Here is a 19,600-nt window from a genome sequence, read left to right as displayed (position 1 = left end):
GAGTACATTCACAACCTTCAGCATTACTTTACAAGAGCGATTAGGTTGGTCAACATAGAGGAGCTCAGAGGGGGAAGATGCAAACATCACTGTGGCCGATTTAGATATATGGAGATCATGGAGAATGGTTAAGTGAATCTCTTTACATACATTACATGGCCTCTTCAAGGTGCATTTATCCATTTTGTGTGTTCTCCCACATTTAGTGCATCTCCCTTTCTCACTGATCCATTTCTCAATGTCGGTCATTGTGAGTTTCTTAAACTCTGCACATGAGCCAAGGAAGTGGTCTCGAATGTTACAGTAGGGACAGTAAGGTTTAGGTTTAATAGTAGAATTGGCAGTTACCTTCTCCTTGGAGTGTGCTCTCGATGTGCCATTCTCATCAGATGTTGACAACAAGTAGACAGAGGAGACTGGTCTGGAAGGCTGACGTTTTCCAGTCTGCTGTTTTTCTTGTTTGTGAAACTCCACAGCTCTCTCTGATATGCGTTTGGCCCTTGATTTCAACTGTAGCCAGGTTGAGAGGTCAAGGAGGGAATAAGTTCTGGTTGCCTGTCCAGTGAGAATGCCTCGGTTAATACAGTGCTCAATGAATCCATCTCTGTACTGTACAGGGAGTTTACTGAGGAGTTTATCCACATGGGAGCCACATCTTAATTCAGATCCTGTAGGGCCCTCCAGTGTCAGCAACATTCCCACCAGAGCATGGATAGAGAGAGAGAAATCATCAAAGGCCTCAACATCACCAATACGAATAACAGGAGAATTCAATATTGAACCAATCTCACCCTGAACTAATAGCCTTGGTTGACCATACTTCTCCTGCAGCGCTTGAAGGGCAGTAGAATATGGTCTCATATCATGCATGCAAGATCTGGCCAATTTGTGGGCTCCTGGGTGTTTAAGATGTTCCAAGAGGACCTGGTATTTGAATTGCTCAGTAAGATGGGTGTGGTTGTCAAGGAGGTTATCTAAGGCCATTTTTAACAGAGCAAAATCACTTTCTCTACCACTCTTGAACACAGGGAGTGAGGGCTTTGGTATCCCATAGGCTGAGGCCAGGACCAGATCCATAACATTGGGGGGTTGCGAGTGCACAGAACGTGGAGGCAGAGATGATATCTGCATAGGTGGTAAACTCCCTGCGAAGGTGGGCTGCACAGGGCCAAGCATGGATGCAGATTGATTGGGGGCTTGGACTGAGCTTAAAGCTACAGGTGCATGCCTAGATGGGATTTGAATAGGGGCTTGGACTATGCCTACAGTTACAGGTACATGGTGGGTAGAGAGGGACGGTAGTATGGCGTTAGCAGGCAGAGGGGGGATATATGACTGGACAGTAGAGGTGGGAACCTGGACAGGGGGTAGGATTTGCTGCGCGGGCTGAAGCATAGGATGAATCTGAGGGGCAATGGAATAGCCAATTTGTGATAGTGGGGGTGTTGAACCAGCTTGAGACTCGGCATATCTCATGTTTACAGGGGCAGGAGTAAATATTCTGGAGGGAGGGAGATCATAAAGGGAAGTGGAAGCTACATGGTCATGAAGAGATGATGATGTTGGTGCAGAAGCTGGAGCAGGGTGATCATCCAAGAGGTTTTCTCTAATAAAACTTGAAACAAGCTGGGCTGCCTCAAGCTCTTGCTCCTTAATGCGGATGCGTCGATTCGTTGCAACCTTTCTGACAATTTTCTCTCTCTTCTGTTGGGCTTCCTGTTGTCTTTGCTGAGCATCTCTGGCTTCCTTGTCTATCAATGCACATTCTGTATCAAGCTCCTCATCCTCCCTTTGTTGTCTTTTCAACTCCTCCAGCTCATCTCTCCTCTTCTTTTCCTCAAGGAGGCTGGCTTGGAGATCACTTAAGACTGAAGTACTGCTGCCTCTGGAAAACCTACTAATTCGAGAGGCTGAGGGGAGACTGGAAACTGACTTGGAGCCAGTCTTACTATAAGCACCACTGCGTGGGCCATGGGACTTTATAGATGTTTGTTGTGGCAGTACATGGACTCCGTAATAGTCAGGGGGGCGTCTATGCCTCCTGGGTCTCTCTTGGCCGCTGGGCTCTGTGAGTGGGTTCTCAGGGATTGTGTAGGATGCTGATGGCAAAGGGGGAATTGATGGTTCAGGTGGAAGGGCAGGCTCTATGTGTTGAGTGGATGAGGATGGCCGAGGTGATGTTTGAGACATTACAGGGGGAGCCTTATCCATGTTAGGCTGGGTTATGTCTTGTCCACCTTGGTGTTCATCCGTGAATTCAGGAGAAGCCTGCGCTTCATCAGTGATCAGCCCATCAACCGGGTTAATGCCAACAGCCTTTGAATCAGCTGAATCAGCCATTTGAAGTTGCTCTAGTCTGTGGACATGTGGAGTGTGGCTCAGTATCCGGCTCGAAGGACCAAATTTTGTTGTGAAGGTTCAGACTGGAGCCACACAAACCACCAGGACACAGAAGTTGCTTGTATTTAATCTCTGTTTATTAGTTTGTCGTTTGAATTGAGGGGGGTGGTGTCACCGAGTGCCATGGTTCTAAACAAAGAAAGAAAGAAAGGAAACAAAGTAATTCATGCCTGATAAATATGACGAAATACTATTAAATTAGAATAGGCTACAATCAATCAATCTTTTAAGTTCATCATCCATTAACACATCAAACCAAAAGATTCTCGTTAAACTTAGGCATGTTAAAATACTTGAAACTTAGACATTGACCTTAACCTTAATGCATTGAAATAAGTTTAGATTTACTTACAATGAGATGAAGTCAAACACGCATGGCAAACTCAGGTGAGCACCACCAGCACACACACAGAGTCTGGAGACAAAGGAAAAGGGGGAAGGCCTCAACTGGGCCTCTATTTGTAAAGTGGGAGGAACAGTGGGAGGTGCTCACATCTCCATCTTTAGAGTTTCCTCTTTGGAGATCTCAGCCTTGGACTTTGTGACAACTAACGAGACCCTAACCGAATTTCTTTTAAGCTAAAAGATCAGAATCAGAGCCATAGACACCATCTCATGTATCATGTGTGGATCCAGCTGTTATGAGTGATGGAGAGCCTACTTTCTTAGCAGAGTTGCGGAGTCCGCGGCGGCGGATTCCCTCTGGTGATTTGCGGCTCTAGCTGGCAGTCCCGGTCCAATGGCTGAGGGTCAGCTCGTCCGATATCAGCCGGTTGGGCACCTCGGTCAGATGTCTTAGGAAGAGGGCAGCTGGTCCCGTACCGATCCGGTGAGATCTTGGCTCAGTGCCCAGCGGGATGGTACCGCTAGCGAGCGCTGGGGGCTTGTCAAAGAGTCTTTCGTTGGAAACCGCTTGCACGGTCTCGGACACAGCAAGTTGCTGTAGTCAGGGCTGTCCCTGACCAAAATGGGGCCCTAAGCGGAAAAATTTCTTCGGGCCCCCCCCCCCAGGTACAAAACGACAGTATAATGAAATGCCATTGAACTTGACAACCTTTATTAGTAAGAACAAAGAACAAAATTATAAACCTAAATTCACACTGAATTAAATAAATAAATAAAATAAATAAAGCGGACTCACAAAGAGTGAGTAAAATGTAAAAGTAACTTCAAAGTAAATGAACAGGCAGGAAAAATAACTTAACACTGAATAAAATAAATAAATCTGAGTCACAAAGAACAATTAAATATTAACAGTAACTTCAACTTGTGTCTACAAAAAACTAACAGTCAGACCTTTGAGTCTTTCAGGCACTGAAAGAGTGCAAAACAAGCATGTGTGCCTTTTACAGATGCACACGTCTGCATTTTCTGGATGCAAAGTCATCAATGAGGTCGTCATATGACAGCTGCTGCGCCAATTCTGAATTGATGCTTATGATAGCCAGGCCACTTAAACGTTCTTGTGCCATTGATGAGCGGAGGTATGTTTTAATGAGCTTCAGTTTTGAAAAGCTTCGCTCAGCAGAGGCAACTGTGACAGGGAGAGATAATGCAATGCGGAGGGCAATCCAGAGATTTGGATACAGTTCCTGCAAATGATTTTCATGGAGAAATGACAGCATCTCCAGAGCAGTTGTTTGTGTTGGCAGTTCTGGAAGGGTCATGATTTCCTGGGCCATCTCTGCACCATCAATGTCAGACTCTCCTGCTGCAGTCAATGTTTTCTCCACCTTGGTGCAGTGTTCCTGCAAGGTGTCTTTGGGCATCCCTTTAAGCTGGCTGAAATCAAGCAGGCCACCAAATTTTTCCTTCACCTGAGTGAATGTCTCAAATCTGTCTTCCAGTGATGTGACAGCAGAGTCCACAACAGTGTTGAAAAATTCCACCTCAAGCTTCTTCAAAGCATCATCCATGGGCTCATCTGCAGCTTCATAGGCAAAATGCCTTTTGGTACTCCTCAGTCTCTTCTTCTTGAGTTCTGGCTCTATGTTAAGGCCCTCGCAGAGTTCCTTGGCGGTTGACTGAGCATCAGCAAACCCAGTCTTTCTGTACTCAGAGAGAGAGGTTTTTGCTCGTTCAATGAGTTTTACAGCAATGTCAAGTTGCATTGAACTTGACTGAAGCAGCTTGTTCACCTGGTTGGTGGTGGTCAGAATGTCAAACCACACAATGGAGCAGATCAAAAACCTGTAGGAAGCCACTTCCTCTGCCAGAGCCTGGGCCTCTACTTTTGCAACTGGATCATTAACAGTTTGCCTTGCCTCAAGGAGAGCATCCCGGATTTCTTTGGTTTGGTGTCTGACAGCTGCAATGCTCTGAAGTCTGCTTTCCCATCTAACATCACTCCAGGACTTCAGTGTCACGTTTACATGCTTTGTCAAGATGCTCCATCGCTGTGTGGCTCCTGAGAAAAAAGTAAAGAGCTTCTGTAAATAGCCAAAATAACCCACAGCATCCTTGGAGGACTTTGCTGAATCTGCAATAACAAGATTCATGGTATGTGCACCACAAGGCACAAAGAGGGCTCTTGGGTTTTTGTTGAGCAATCTTGCTTGTACACCCTGCTTCTTTCCTTTCATGTTTGCCCCATTGTCATAGGCCTGTCCCCTGCAATTTTCAAAGGGAATATGCAGCTCTTCCAGTTTGTCCAGTATTACATTTGATAGGTTCAGGCCAGTAGTTTCCTCAACTACCAAATAGCCCAAGAAGTATTCCTTCACTTCTGGCTTGGGGTTCAATGCCACACTGCGCAGTACAACTGACATTTGTTCTTTGTGACTTACATCAGGGGTGCAGTCAAGGATAATGGAATAATATTTTGCTGCTTGCACACAGGAGACAATGTTTTGCTGGACTTTGTCACCAACTGTCTGTATTAGTTCATTTTGTATTGTCGGTCCGAGATAGTGAGTGCGGGTGTTGTCATCTCTTATTCTCATAAGGTGATTTTCCATCACAGGATCGAACTTGGCAAGCAGCTCAACTTCCTTCAGGAAGTTGCCATTATCTGGCTCATAAAGGTGTTGTGAAGTGCCCCTGAAAGCCAGATTTCTTGATGCAAGTGACAGGGTGATACCAATGAGACGTGCGAGGACATTTCTCCATCTTTTCCTCTCTTCCTCTAGTAGAGTCAGTTCCTGCTGGTCAATCGTCTGGCCCTTCCTCAGACGAAGCTCAAGTTCCCTCCATTTGAGCATTGACTCTTGTGTCAGTGTTCTTGGTTACTATCATGACTCTTGAGAGCAGCATTAATATTAGACCAATCATTATGTCCCCAGGTAGTCAACTTTATATCTTGGGCACTAAAAAGTTTGCAAGCAAAACAAAACACAGAGTTGTTGTGCTTTGAATACACAAGCCAACTTCTTGTTACCTTGTCTCCATTTGCAAGTGACCGGTAGGACAGTGCACTGTGAAAACCTCTTCCATCTGTCTTAGGGAAAGTGAAATCTGACACAACCCTAAAAGGCCCTCTGCGCACAAATTCAACCCGTTCGGCATCTGGTAAGTGTGCTGGCCAAAGAGCAGGATCAACTGGTTGTGCACTTGGAGTAGTGATGGTAGTATCTGTGGCTGAAGAGAAGCTGCTTGATGGTCCTGGTGATGCACTTGGTGCTGCTGCATCAGTACCTGTAGTTGTGCTGCTTGATGGCCCTGGTGATGCACTTGGTGCTGCTGCATCAGTACCTGTCGTTGTGCTGCTTGATGGCCCTGGTGATGCACTTGGTGCTGCTGCATCAGTACCTGTCGTTGTGCTGCTTGATGGCCCTGGTGATGCACTTGGTGCTGCTGCATCAGTACCTGTCGTTGTGCTGCTTGATGGCCCTGCATCACTGGGTGCTTCCTCTGTGTCTGCTGCTGATGCTGTCCCTGAGTCTCCCTTGGTCACAAATTTCAGCATTGACCCTGTTATGACAAGAAATTCAGACAAGAAATCCATCATACAAGCAGATCATGAAGATATTTTCTGGTCTTAATGGTAAACTACAGAATGAAATTCAAGTAAATACTAGTCTGAAAAAGATTAAAACGCAATTAATGCAAATACTACAACAACAAATAATAATCACTGATTTAAAACTGTTACAAATATAATACCAATATATGTATACTATATTAGTAGTATCTACTATAATCGATTATAATGCAAACTACAACCACTAATACTGGCAGTACTACTACTTCTATACTCATACTAATATTAATTAAAAAAACTATTGCTATTGCTATCTATTATTACTATTATTGTCATTATTATCATCATTATTATTAGCAGTATTATTATTATATAGGCTACAACTACAATCCTAATAAAACAATAATATAATATATAATAAAACATACTAATTCAGTACCAAACTGACTGACATTTCAAAATGTAGCTTCATTCAAATTTAGTTCCTTCTGTCAACTGAAGTATCAAATACACTCATTTCTATCTATATTTATCTCTAATATCTCCTCCAAAACTGCCTGTCATAGATTAAATTCACCAACAGATGGCGACATTTTACACCCATTAAAATAATTAGCCAAATCCTTGTGTGGTGATAAAATAGATTATAAAGTTTAGCCGAAAATACGACCAACAACTGATAAATTTACCACTGCCTTTCAACAGAGGTGAATGCATATGCAGACAAAGGTGTTAACAAGACATTTAATAAATGGTAAGGGCCGCTGGAAAATTACTTTCATCTCCAGACCACAGTCCACATCTACTGGAGGCTAGCATCTCCTCCTACCTACAGCAGCAGCAGTGCTGAGCATGGAGGATTAGTGCTTGCTTATGCCACAAAGTTTTACATTTTTACTAGTGCTGGAGCACTAACTTCAACAAATACCCACCTTCGAGAGAAGCACGAGTTTCCTCGTGTTTTGCTTTTTTTTTCCTCTTGCTCGCGCCTGACTCGTAGGTTCTTTTCGAAGCCATCACGTCTTCACCTGCAGCTACTTGACAAGTGCCTGCAGCGCATCTGACCAGTGATTGGTCAGATCGATTGCTGTCAATCATTGCAGTGACGGCGCGTGCGGTGTCAGATTACAAAAAAAAAAAAAGGTCTCTTCTTCTCCCTCTTCTCCTGCCTCGCGCTGACAGCTGATCTAGTAGCGCGCACCACGGCTGTGCATATGCGCATCCTTTGCGCAAAACGGGGCCCCTATCGGATCGCGGGGCCCTACGCACTGTGCGTGATCTGCGTGTAGGCAGGGGCGGCCCTGGCTGTAGTGTCGTGATGATGATTGTGATAAAGATGTTCTTCTTCGTTTCTTCGAGTGGTTCTCAGGCTCTGACTTTGTAAACTAAATCTAACTTCTTGAATAAAATAACTGAGGATGATACGTTGATCAGGCGGATCTTCCGTTGTTAGTTAATGCAAGATAATCTAAATTAAGTTCACTTCTTCAAAAGCAGGTTACGATACTTAATTGTATAAAACAAATTAAAACAGAACTTTGTTCTGGTACAAACTTAATAAAAGAAGCTAATCAATACTGCGAAAAATATAAAATGAGAAAAATCAACGCGTGAGCACTTCTACTGAGATCGCTGTCTTGGAGCGTGTTTCAAAGTAAAGTAAAGAGCTTCAAAAATAAGTTACAAAAGAAAAACTTAAAACAAAAGAAAACTTAAACTTAAAACTTAAACAACAACTAAAAACTGACAACTGACTCGAGAGACGTGATCTCTCCGTTTTATTATTCACAAATCGAGGCGTGTCTGGGGAGGCAGGACTTCCGGCTTTTTGTCTCCAAGATTTAGTGGAAGTGTGAAAATTCACAGAAACTCACTAAACTAAACTTATAGTTTTAAACGTTTCAAAACCGTGCTTCACCTTCTCACAGAATCTCACCATGGCTCAAAAGATGTACTTTGTCTATCATGAAAAGGATTATGACGTGATTAAAATCACTTATACATATTTCTCCTAGTTCTAGCTTAATACTTGTTAAACAAAGACATATCAGAGACATTTACTGGTTATGACCATGAACATATTAAACAGAATATTTCTCGTCCAACTGTACCAGGACTCACCATCAGGAGGTGCTGTGGTTCCACCGAACACAGTACAGATTAAACATTAAGACTTGATCTCAGTCATTCTTAATCGTAGAGAAACGGGAAAAAGATCAGTTTTATGAACTTCTTTTACTGTTCCTTAATTTGTTAGAATTAAGAGGGTGAGATACTGACTTAATGGTTAATTAGAATTGGTCTGAAATCTGGAAGAATACAGAGGCCATTTGAATGGAATGTCCCACAGATAGTGAGACCAGATGTGTCGTAAATAACAGAAGACAGAGTGAGAGCATAGAACAAACACCAGAAGGTGTCTGGTGTCCACTCTGGAGAGTGTGTTTGTGAATCAGAAGTCAGAGAGACAGAGAGGGTGAGAGAGAGAGAGGCCTCAGACGTGTTACTTAATTTCCAAATGTAAAGACATTAGTATTAACACAGTCTCTGATGACCAGATAGCTCCGGTCCCTCCTGATGTGGAGAGAATAGGTGACTCCATGCTCACTCAGACTGACCTGTGAGGGAAGAATTTATCTGTTTGGAGGGGAGAGAAAGTTCAAAAATGGGAGTTTAGTTGTAAATGAATTAAAACTGTCCTCATTTGAAGTCTTTATGGTCCAGGAAAACACTGTCCTCTCTGCCAGGAGATAAGGTGGCAGACAACAGGGCCTCAATGTAATGCAGAGGCGATGGACATGTGTTCCTACACAGCATTGAGCTGAAGAAAGTTCTGGCCCATCCACTGAGTGACTTGTTGGATACATTCACTCAGTGACTGTAATGGACTGTATTCATATGGTGATACTGTGATGTAGAGCTGTGTGTCATCAGCATATGAGTGGTAAGAGATGTTATGATACTCCATGATCTGGGCCAGTGGGAGCATGTAGATATTAAACAAAAGTGGCCCGAGAATAGAGCCTTGGGGGACTCCACATGTCATCTTTGTTCACTCAGATTCACAATTACCTAGCGACACAAAGAAGTCTCGATCTTCTAAATAAGATTTGAGCCAGTTTAGCACCGTACCAGAAATTCCGACCCACTTCTCCAGTCTGTTGAGCAACATGTTGTGATCAACTGTGTCGAATGCAGCACTAAGATCCAGTAATACCAACACTGAAGTTTTTGATGCATCAGTATTAAGGCGTATGTCATTTAACACCTTAATAAGTGCAGTTTCAAGTGCTGTGGTGTGGTCGAAAACCAGACTGGAAAGCGTTGAAGAGATTGTTTTGGGTCAAGAAAGAGTGAATTTGTTGATAAACAACTCTCTCAATGATCTTTGACAAAAATGCAAGGTTTGATATGGGTCTGTAGTTACTTAATACTGAAGCATCCAGATTAGGCTTTTTTAAAAGAGGTTTGATTACTGCAGTTTTCAAGGCCTTGGGAAATAGTCCTGACAAAAGAGATGTATTTACTATCCTCAATATTTCTGGTGCAACACAATTAAAAACATTTTTCAACAAATTTGTAGGCAGCATGTCAAGGCAGCAGGTCGTGGATTTTAAATTCTTAACCGTTACTGTCAGAGATGCATGGTCTACGAGTTGAAACTTTTCTAGATGTCTAGAAGATTGAGGAGGAACTGGTGACATAGCCAAGTTTCCTGAGAAGGAGCCAGTTACTGTTTGTCTTATCCTCTGAATTTTATCTGTAAAAAAGGCTGCAAAGTCATTGCATGACTTGTTGGACAGCAGTTCAGGAGGAACAGATACTGAGGGATTTGTCAGTCTGTCGACAACAGTGAATAAGGTGCGGGCATTGTTGGTGTTATTTTTAATAATCTCAGAGAAAAAATACTGCCTTGCCTTTTTCAATTCTTGGTTATAGATGTGAAGACTCTCTTTATAAATGTCATAATGCACCTGGAGTTTGGTTTTTCGCTATCTGCGTTCAGCCTGCCTACACACTCTTTTTTGAGCTTTCACCAGAGTGGCGTTCCTCCATGGCGACTTTTTCCTTCCAGATATAACTTTGGTCTTAATCGGAGCAATGGCATCCATAACAGTCATAACATTGGAGCTGAAATCATTAACAAGATCATCGACAGAGTCTGAGGGCAGAGTTGGTGATGATGTAAAAGCCTGAGTGAATAATGCACCGGTGCTATTGTTAATAGACCGCTTTCTTATCACCTCTGCTTCTCCTTTGCTACAATTAGCAGGGATGGTCATTTTAAACTGAACACAGTAATGATCAGAAAGAGCAACATCACTCACCACAACATCAGAAATGTTTAGACCCTTGGAAATAATTAGATCTAAAATGTGGCCCTTGTTGTGTGTTGGATCTGTCACATGCTGAGAAAGTCAAAAGATATCCAGAGTATTTAAGAGTTCCTTTGCACATCCATCTTTCACATTATCAATATGAATGTTAAAATCACCCACTATAACCACACAGTCAAACTCAATGCAGATAATAGACAGTAATTTGGAAAAATCATCAAAAAACAGTGCATTATATCTCGGGGACCTGTAAATGGTTAGTAATACTGCACGACAGGAGGCTCTCAACTGAACAGCAATGTATTCAAAGGAGTTGAAGTTACCATACAACATTTTCCTGCATTGGAAAGTATCATTAAACAAAATGGCGACTCCACCTCCTTTCTTATCCACTCTAGCTTCACTCATGAAACTGAAGTTAGGAGGCGTTGATTCAATAAGAACTGCTGCACTGTTGTCTTGGCCTAACCAGGTTTCAGTTAAGAACATAAAGTCAAGGTGGTTCTGTACAATATAATCATTAATTAAAAATGATTTACATGCTAATGACCTGATGTTTAATACTGCTAGATTCAATGTGCTAGAAGCAGTATCTATGCAACTATGGACTGACTGTAGTTGACATGGAATGAGTGTTAAATTTGACATTACCCTGTTTCTTGGCAATTTAAACATTCTTTTTCTATTACTGATCATAACATGAACTGAAGAAGCTTCTAGTACACTGGGCCCCGACTTTCGCTGGGAATAGTCAGGAGTGACATCTTTAGAGCCTGGACCCATAAAACATCAGCAGTCATAGACAGAAAGATCTAAGTGTGCTGAGCTCTTATCAGCTTGGGGAGGATGATGCCTGTATGGAAGGGGTGGGGGTGGTGCGTGTCTTAACTTTACCGAAGGCCGAGGGTGTTTCAGTTGGAATGAGAGGAGAGAAAATTGCAGTAGGGCGGGGGGTAAACTGTGTCCCAGTGATGACCAGCTTGTTCATTTGGTCAGTGAACTACATGAGGGGGGACGAAGGCGACAACATGCCCACAGTAGATGGTGAACTGGGTGGGGTTTGGGGTGGTGTAGACAGTGGAACCTCACAGAGAGAATCCTCTTCCTGTTCACCCTGACGTCTCTCATGAGTGGAGCTCACTTCAGCTGGGGGCTGTGCTCGGTTTCCTTCGTGATTATCTCCTGTTTGTTTCGGCCTGTCTTGCCTCTTGTCCTTGGTGGAGGGAACAGATTGGTGATGCAGGCAGAAAGATATGTTGGACATAAACAATTTGACTCCTGACCTATTTAGGAAGAGTCCATCTTGCTTAAAAAGATGTCTGCGGTCCCAAAAGAAATTGAAGTTGTCCAAAAAATGCATAGAATGGACATTACATGCTTTGGAAAGCCATGTGTTCAGTGCCATCAATCTGCTGAATCTCTCTGCACCTCTTCTGACTGGTGGAAGGGGGCCACTGATTAAAACCTCAACATCCAGGGAGCTGACTGTGTTCAACAGATCGTAAAAAAAAACTTGCTTGAGCATTTCGGACTGCTGCTTAACATTATCATTCATCCCCGTATGCAAAATTAGCTTTTTGACAGTTGGATTTGCTGCAACAATACCAGGGATTCTCGCTGTCATGTCAGGAACCATATCCTTTGGAAAACAGAGAACCTTCATGTTTTCACCGCACATGAATCTCACATCTTTAACAGTGGCATCTCCCACAATCAGAGTTTGGGGCCCAGTCGTTAGCTTTGCCTGCGGCCTGTTAGCTTCTGATTTACGTTCAGACCTTACCCTTGTCTGTGGCAATGAATGGTACAGGTCATCAGATGGAGATGCAGAATCTCGGCGTAGTGGAGCAAATTTGTTTTGCATTTTGACAGTTTGTTGTACGGGATGTTTGCTGTTGGTCTTTCCTTTAGCAGCTGACCACGGCTGTGTCCTGCTCTGCATTGGAGTAGAGGAGGAAGAGGATGGTAGTGCTGGCCAGCGGGTAGCATCAGAGATCTCCGGGTGGACGGTTCTTCCTGTTGTTCTTTCATCCATGTTCCAAGGAGCAGAGTTCTTCTTCGGCTTTGCCCCAAGAGTGTTCCAGGGAGGACTTCCATGTGAAGATTTACTGCGGAGATCACAGCTCTCCCGTTTCTTATCAGTGCTAGGTAGCTGTGTGTTAGCGTTCTCTTATCCGCTGAAAGGAAGAGTGGTTTCATTTCCACACAGTCCGTTAACCTCCACAACTTCTAATCTGTGGATTTTGGTTTCCGACAAAGTCATCTTCTGCATGAGTTTGTGGAAATCGTCAGTGGTGAAGGGTGGCATCCTGTTGCTAGTTAGCTTCGGCTAACAGGCTTGTGCTACCTCTTAGGCCTCGTTCAGAAAGTGTTGGAGAGTTCGGAAAAAATGTTGAAATGAGCCAGCAATGTACTTTACCTCCAATTAATTATGCTCCCAGTAGTTTCTAAATATCCAGGAGTCACTGCCTGTAATCTCTCAGTGAAGAAAAAAGAAAAAAAAAAAAAAAAAGAATAATAGTGGAAAAAAAGGCAAGCAGAAAAGCGTCTGTACCCAAGCAGCATCTGGTGTCTAGTGTCTAGTGTGAGGGAAACACAGCAGAAAACAGAATGATCTGAACAAAGACAAGAAGGAGCACAAAGACTCTATACACACACACTAACGAGGGGATGAGGTGCAGGTAGAGTGAGGCGGGGAAAGGACAGGTGAGGGAAAGGAATGGAAAAACAATGGAAGGAGGGAAAATCACACAGTGGGAGGAACTGAAAAGCAACACACGACACATGAGGGCATAATTTCAAAATAAAACAGGAAAGCAGAGCCACAAAAACCAGGATCATGACAGTCACAGGTCAAAATATGCCTTGCAGGTGCGAGGAACTATTGATATCCCATTCATACATACAAAGAGCAAAACTAATCAGTCTCAGAATAATCATTTGACCTAACAGCCTTCTCTGATGATAAAAATGTATTATGTACATCTACAGCAATGGTAACTGATGTGCAGACCACAAACTAAATGATATAAATACGTCATGATGAAGGACTGGCTTTGAAGTGAAAAACATCATCATTGATCATTGATCATCATCAAAGTTGCTATTTTCCAAATGGTGTCTTAACAATTGCATCTTCACAAAAGCCAAGGAGTCAAGGGGGAGCCAAGATACTGTGTGAAGAGTATTTAAGTCTATATCAGAGCCATAACTTAACACACACACATATAAAAACATATGGTATCTTTCTGTGTGACTTGCACCTCCTGTGGCTGAGATTAACATCCATAAATCCACTTAGAAATCATAGAAACAAGACATTTCAGAACTTGCCTGAGAATCATCACAATTTTAAGTTTTCTTTAGTAATCCAGTGATAGTTCATCCATCGGTACACTGCAAAAAGACAGTGCTAATAGCTAACTCAGCATACATTGTGCCAATTTGCCAAAATGTAAACAAATATAGACTAGAAATTGAGGTTGTTATTTTCCATTTTTTTAACAAAATGATCTCTTCCAGCATGGCACATTTACACTACATCTCACTGGACTGCAGCAGGCTCTCCCTGAGTTGGGTTTGTTGCTTCACTGACAGAAATCAAACCAAGAGTGAATTGAGAGGAAATCCTTGTCCAAGCTTGGACATGTGAAATGAGAAGGAGAGTTGATGCTATTCAAAAAATAAGTGTTGTTCATTTTAAGATGATCCTGAGAAAACTCTTAACACAAAATTTCTGATTAGGAAGCAGTGGACAAATACCTTACCCTTACATGCCATCTTGCTCAGGGATACTTTGACATGCAGTCAGGGGAGTCTGGTAATCCAACCAGCGACCTTCTGATTACTGGACAACCCACTCTTCCTCCTAAGCCACAGCTGACCTGTTATGCACAAACTTTCTATAAAATACCTTTACTTTCTATAAAGTGTTACCTTTGACAGCTTGTGCGGATCTCAGCAGTCGTGTCAAACTTTAACTTTGGGAAAAAACACTGAATGTTAAATACACAAGGTTATGGCAGCAGCAGCTATGGTAACAGTGGCGCATGAAGATGCTCCTTCAAATTATGCTACAATTTAGTTTTTTGTAACCGTCACTTTGTTGGCTTTATTGCTGAAACATTTACTGTCTATGGCAGAAATACTGTCATCATCATTGGAGAACAAAGCGGGTGTTTTGGACTAAGAACAGCGGACTTTGAGATCATGATGGCCCACGGCGTCTTTGGACCATCCAACCTGACCCACACCAGGGAGGAAGAGAGTTGGATAGAGTCATGCTAATCCAGCTGCTCCTGGCTAATGTCTGGTCACAGGAAAAGGAAATGGACATAATGGGACTCAAAACAACCCACAGAGACCTGTCTCCACCACAACATCTTGGATCAAGCTGTTGCACTCTGTACTGGTACACCCAGTGTGACTCCTGTCCTATACTGGGATTCACAGCCAGCTAAACTCTCTCATTGCATCCTCCAAGGAACAGGCAAGAGTTGTGTTTGGACAGGATTTAATGCCAAAAAGTGTGAAACTGAAAATAGACATAAAGTACAGAAAAGCATTAATTAACAACCGATACAAAATACTTTGTCATTTAAACGAGTTGACGTGTAATGACGGAGATGACAGATCTAGTATTTACAGATATACGGCAGAGCAGAGTCCGCGATCACATCTCGATTGTTGTACTAACAAAATTACACAGATCGTGCCAAATGCTACGAACAGTTTGCACTCTAACAATGATAAATAATAGTTCACTCACTTATATTGCCACTACAAGGGCTGCAAACAAACAGTTGGAGTAAGAGTTAACATCTGAGTGCTAAAAACATTTCTCTCAGTACGGAGCAGAAGAAGAGCAACTTCCTATTACCTCACTTCCTGTAACTAGGTATTGGCTGATACAGACTATGGGGAAAACACATAAATAAACGAACTATGCCCTCTAGAGGCCTGAAAATGCTACTGCCAAATGCAAATACAAACAGTTCCAACACACTCGATGGATGGACCATGTTCTGACTCAACACAGTTCAGGACTACAGCTGAAAAAAAAGAATATAATTAATAATCATATAATAATTATCATAACTATTATTGATTACTTAATATTATTATTATTGTAATTTTGACCCTCTATGAGTGACCTATTAGGTCAGTGCCAGGTTTCGTTTCCTCCCTCTCCATATCAAGTTCTCTGGGCAATTCATAATGGCCCTAAGAAAAACTGCATCACCAGGGGGCACTACGTGACACTTACAGTACATTTAGTCTGCTGCTCTTCTCTGTCGATGTTTGAAGCGCTTTATTTGTGTGACACACTACTAGTAGAGAGAAGAGACAGTATGCAGGGATTGACCCCCACTCAGTAATACTCATTTGCTTTGGAGACAGTTTATCAGTGTGGACATCAGTGTTGGGGAATTTCATCTAAAAAGTCTATTTATTGCATTACTTTAATTACTCACAAATTCATATGCCCCCGTGCTGTATAGAGCATGAGCACCTTCACCAGCCAGCTTACTTCCAGTTTAGCCCCACGCTAACTTGAATGGGGATAAAATGATTTAATCGTGCAGCTCTTCTAGACTTTCTAGATGTTACTGGACGGAATAGATCAACTTCTGACACAGGTTAGTTCATGTTGAAAGGGTTGTGCTACTGTGCAGGTTTCACTGTAAGAAACGTGTCAGACTTCATGTCAGACTTCATGTACATTAATCAGAACATGTTTGGTGTGAAAGCATGTGAATATCTAACCTACTTGAAGTAAATGAAGTGGTGTTTGTCCTGCTGTAGGCGTCCAGGATGACCCGCTCAGATGAAGACAGGGACATTGGCTGGGACGCCTGGGGCCCCTGGAGTGACTGCTCTCGAACCTGCGGGGGAGGAGCCTCCTACTCTCTACGACGCTGTCTCAATGGAGGGTAAGCCTCATTTAACATCTGATTTTTTTTCTGTGTAAATATGTTCAAAAATCAGTTTTACTGAAAGTTACTTTCAGTCACCTGGTGACATCACAATATGCAAATTAGATGATTAAATTTACTCCCATCACAAACTTTAGGTCATTATGAATATTTTTCTCATTTACACTATGGATTTATCTCTCACCACTTCCAAGCTACAGCCTTTTGAAATCTTAAAATCCAAACGGAATATTTTCCTAAATAAACTCTGGCGCCTAGAGGGTTAATAACTAAAACTGTCAACTGATCAGGGCTGGTGGTCATAAATATTCTGTATATGTAAAATAAGCACATGTTAATAGTCAGTGCAGTAAGCGATATCAGAAGGTGCATTGAGAAACATGGTCATATACTGTATCAATTCACATGTTCAGTGAATTGTTTACCTGCCCCATAACAAATCGACAGATCTTTGAGAACAATTCCAGTTTATCAAAGCATGTGGGTGTGACGACTCTGACAGACTCCAGACTATCTCCATGGAGCGTTGTGGATGGGATGCTGGGAAGTGAAGGAGACTATGTCCGGGTCCTCACACTGATAAACACATCAAATGTGTGGGTTTGCTGTTTTAAAACCCACAATCAGGCTGTTTGCTCTCACAGTCAGTTGTGCAGGGTTGCTTGTTCAGGAAGTCATCACAGCCTGTGCCCCGTGGCATCAATCTATAGCCTCCTGGCACCACATTTGTCTCCATTACATCTGACTGCAGCTCAGCTGCACTTTCTCACTCACAATACTGCTGAAATTTCTCCTACTGGGCATCAAGTTCTAAGTAAGAACGTTAAAATGTACACATTCTAACTATCATACAGTAAGTGAAGAGAGCAATGCTTGCTAAAGCTGGTTAATGGCACCTTGTGGTTATGAGTGGAAATAAGTAGTACTGCAAGAGAGCTAAGAGAGGAGTAAACACACCCTGCAAACTGGCCTCTGGGTGTTTTCTGGAGGTGGTTTTATGCTTGTGTTGTGCTGGTTGTACAGTGGAGGCTCCTTTTTGAATGTTCTACATCTTACATCTTTAAGTCCAAGATGAGATCATTTTGATAAAATTTGATTAAACTTTCTTGTTATTATTAATTCTTCTTCTTCTTCTTTTTTTAATTATTATTTTACTTCTTATAATATTATTATTATTTATTCATTAATTATTTTATTTTTTTATTATCATTACTATTAACTTTGGAATTCTCCCTCCAGAGTGTGGATGGAGACACGTCATGATATTATAGAACTGTTTTTACAGGATGAGTTGAATGTATGATATTGCTGTACCCCTTTTATTATTAATCAAATTTTTAATTTAAGTTATTAATTGAGTTTACCACTCCAAAACGTCTCCATCAGGACTGTGTAGTTGTAATTTTCTCCAATTTGATCAACAGTTGCCTGGTCACATCAAAAAAAGAGCCCACACGTCATCAGATCTAATCATTATATTCACATGTTGCTAAATACTGACTGGCACACAAATATACATCACTTTTTGCACAAGTCCCACCCACTTGAAACCAGCGGGAAGACGACAGACATAAACACAAAACCATTAAATCTTTCATGTGCAATAGTCAGTCATGATCAGTGTAATAAAAATACATCTGTGCAAGTGCTTGACACTTAAAATGATCAGTTTACTGATGGTACGAAAACAGTATTATTTTGCAGTTTAATTTACTGAAAAATGTAGCTGCAGTTTGTCCCAGTTAAGAGTGCATTATCTATTCATATCTGAATAATGTATTTGGAATTGTTTTCATCTATATGAGGGAGCAATTACCACCCAGATAGCCAGTTTTCTTGTAAACCTGTCTTGTTCTTTTGTAATAACATCATTATTTTGTGAAAATGAACTGAAATGAATTGTTCCATATCTTTTTCATTATCACAAGAAAAAAACCTTATCCCAGGACAACAGGATAATTGACTTGTGATCTTTAGATCACTGGTTGACCTATTTATCACAACCACAGCCACTCTGGGCTTTTGTAGCAGATATTATTAATCTAACTGGAAACATCTGAAGCATTACACAGTCATTTCGGTTAAAGCTCTCACTAAATGCCATCTACATTCATTTCCTGTTCTCGACTGTTCTCATTAAGGGCCCTGCAAAGTCCCTTATGGTAATATGTCAAAGATGACTCTTATCAGTCTTCTTCAACATGTGTGTCCCTCTGGACTATCTGAAGTCTGATGAGGTTCTGTGTCCTCAGACATCTGAAGACTGGCAGTGGTCGAGTGAGACAAGCTGAGTGTGGCTGTAAACCCTGATCACATTTCCCAGCGTCTGGAAGTGATTGGGGATCCTGACTTCCTCCACACTGGGGCTGGACAGTATCCAATGTTTGATACTGTTAGACCTTCCCCAGATTTTCCTATGGTACACAGTATTACCACCAGATGATTACAAATCACATTGAAGGGCAATGAGGGAGCCGCCAATTGCTGCTATATTCTACATCTTATGTCACAAGTTTATGTCAAGTTTTTATGTTAAATCATAGGTGTCTAATTTGCCGCAGAATCGTACGTCAAGGTAGCCACCAAGTAGGCTAATTCAGCCAGTCTATAACGTTGATACACACTCCTCTTGAGCACTGAGCAGTGATTACAGCCTCACTATCGTCGTACAGATAGCTGAGTGGAGCTCTCCATCAGCTCCCCAGCCACTGCCGTGTCTCCCAGTCCAAATCCATGCATCCAATCAGAATCAGGAAAGATGAATCTGAAAAAAAGTTAATTTGAACTCTGTTCTCTGTACTCTGCCTAAATACTGTGTCATTCTTTAGTGATGTGCTCAAAAAAAAGCTCATCATTTACTCCTTAGGTATGAAGCACAAACACACACACATAGGCACACACTTAGATATGCACACACTATTAGGCATACAGTATACTGTATATATTGCTCCAGCCATGCTACAGAGGTCAAAGACAAAGCTGTCAGAACCATGGAGAGCAGTCTATTT

The 19,600-nt window shown here is 42.0% G+C and overlaps 1 protein-coding gene across 1 annotated transcript in view; it reads left to right on the top strand.

Moving 5' to 3' along the window:
• LOC140995090 (ADAMTS-like protein 3) overlaps positions 1-19,600 on the top strand; it is a 332,910-nt gene that overhangs the window by 215,112 nt on the left and 98,198 nt on the right. The window contains exon 2 of the mRNA XM_073465011.1: positions 16,462-16,589. Within this exon, the coding sequence (XP_073321112.1) occupies positions 16,462-16,589 (128 nt within the window). The remainder of the gene's footprint in view (positions 1-16,461; positions 16,590-19,600) is intronic.

This window comes from Pagrus major, chromosome 4 (assembly GCF_040436345.1).
Source record: "Pagrus major chromosome 4, Pma_NU_1.0".
Taxonomy (NCBI): domain Eukaryota; kingdom Metazoa; phylum Chordata; class Actinopteri; order Spariformes; family Sparidae; genus Pagrus; species Pagrus major.
Note: the sequence above shows the minus strand (reverse complement) of the source record. Positions and strands in the feature narration are given on the sequence as shown.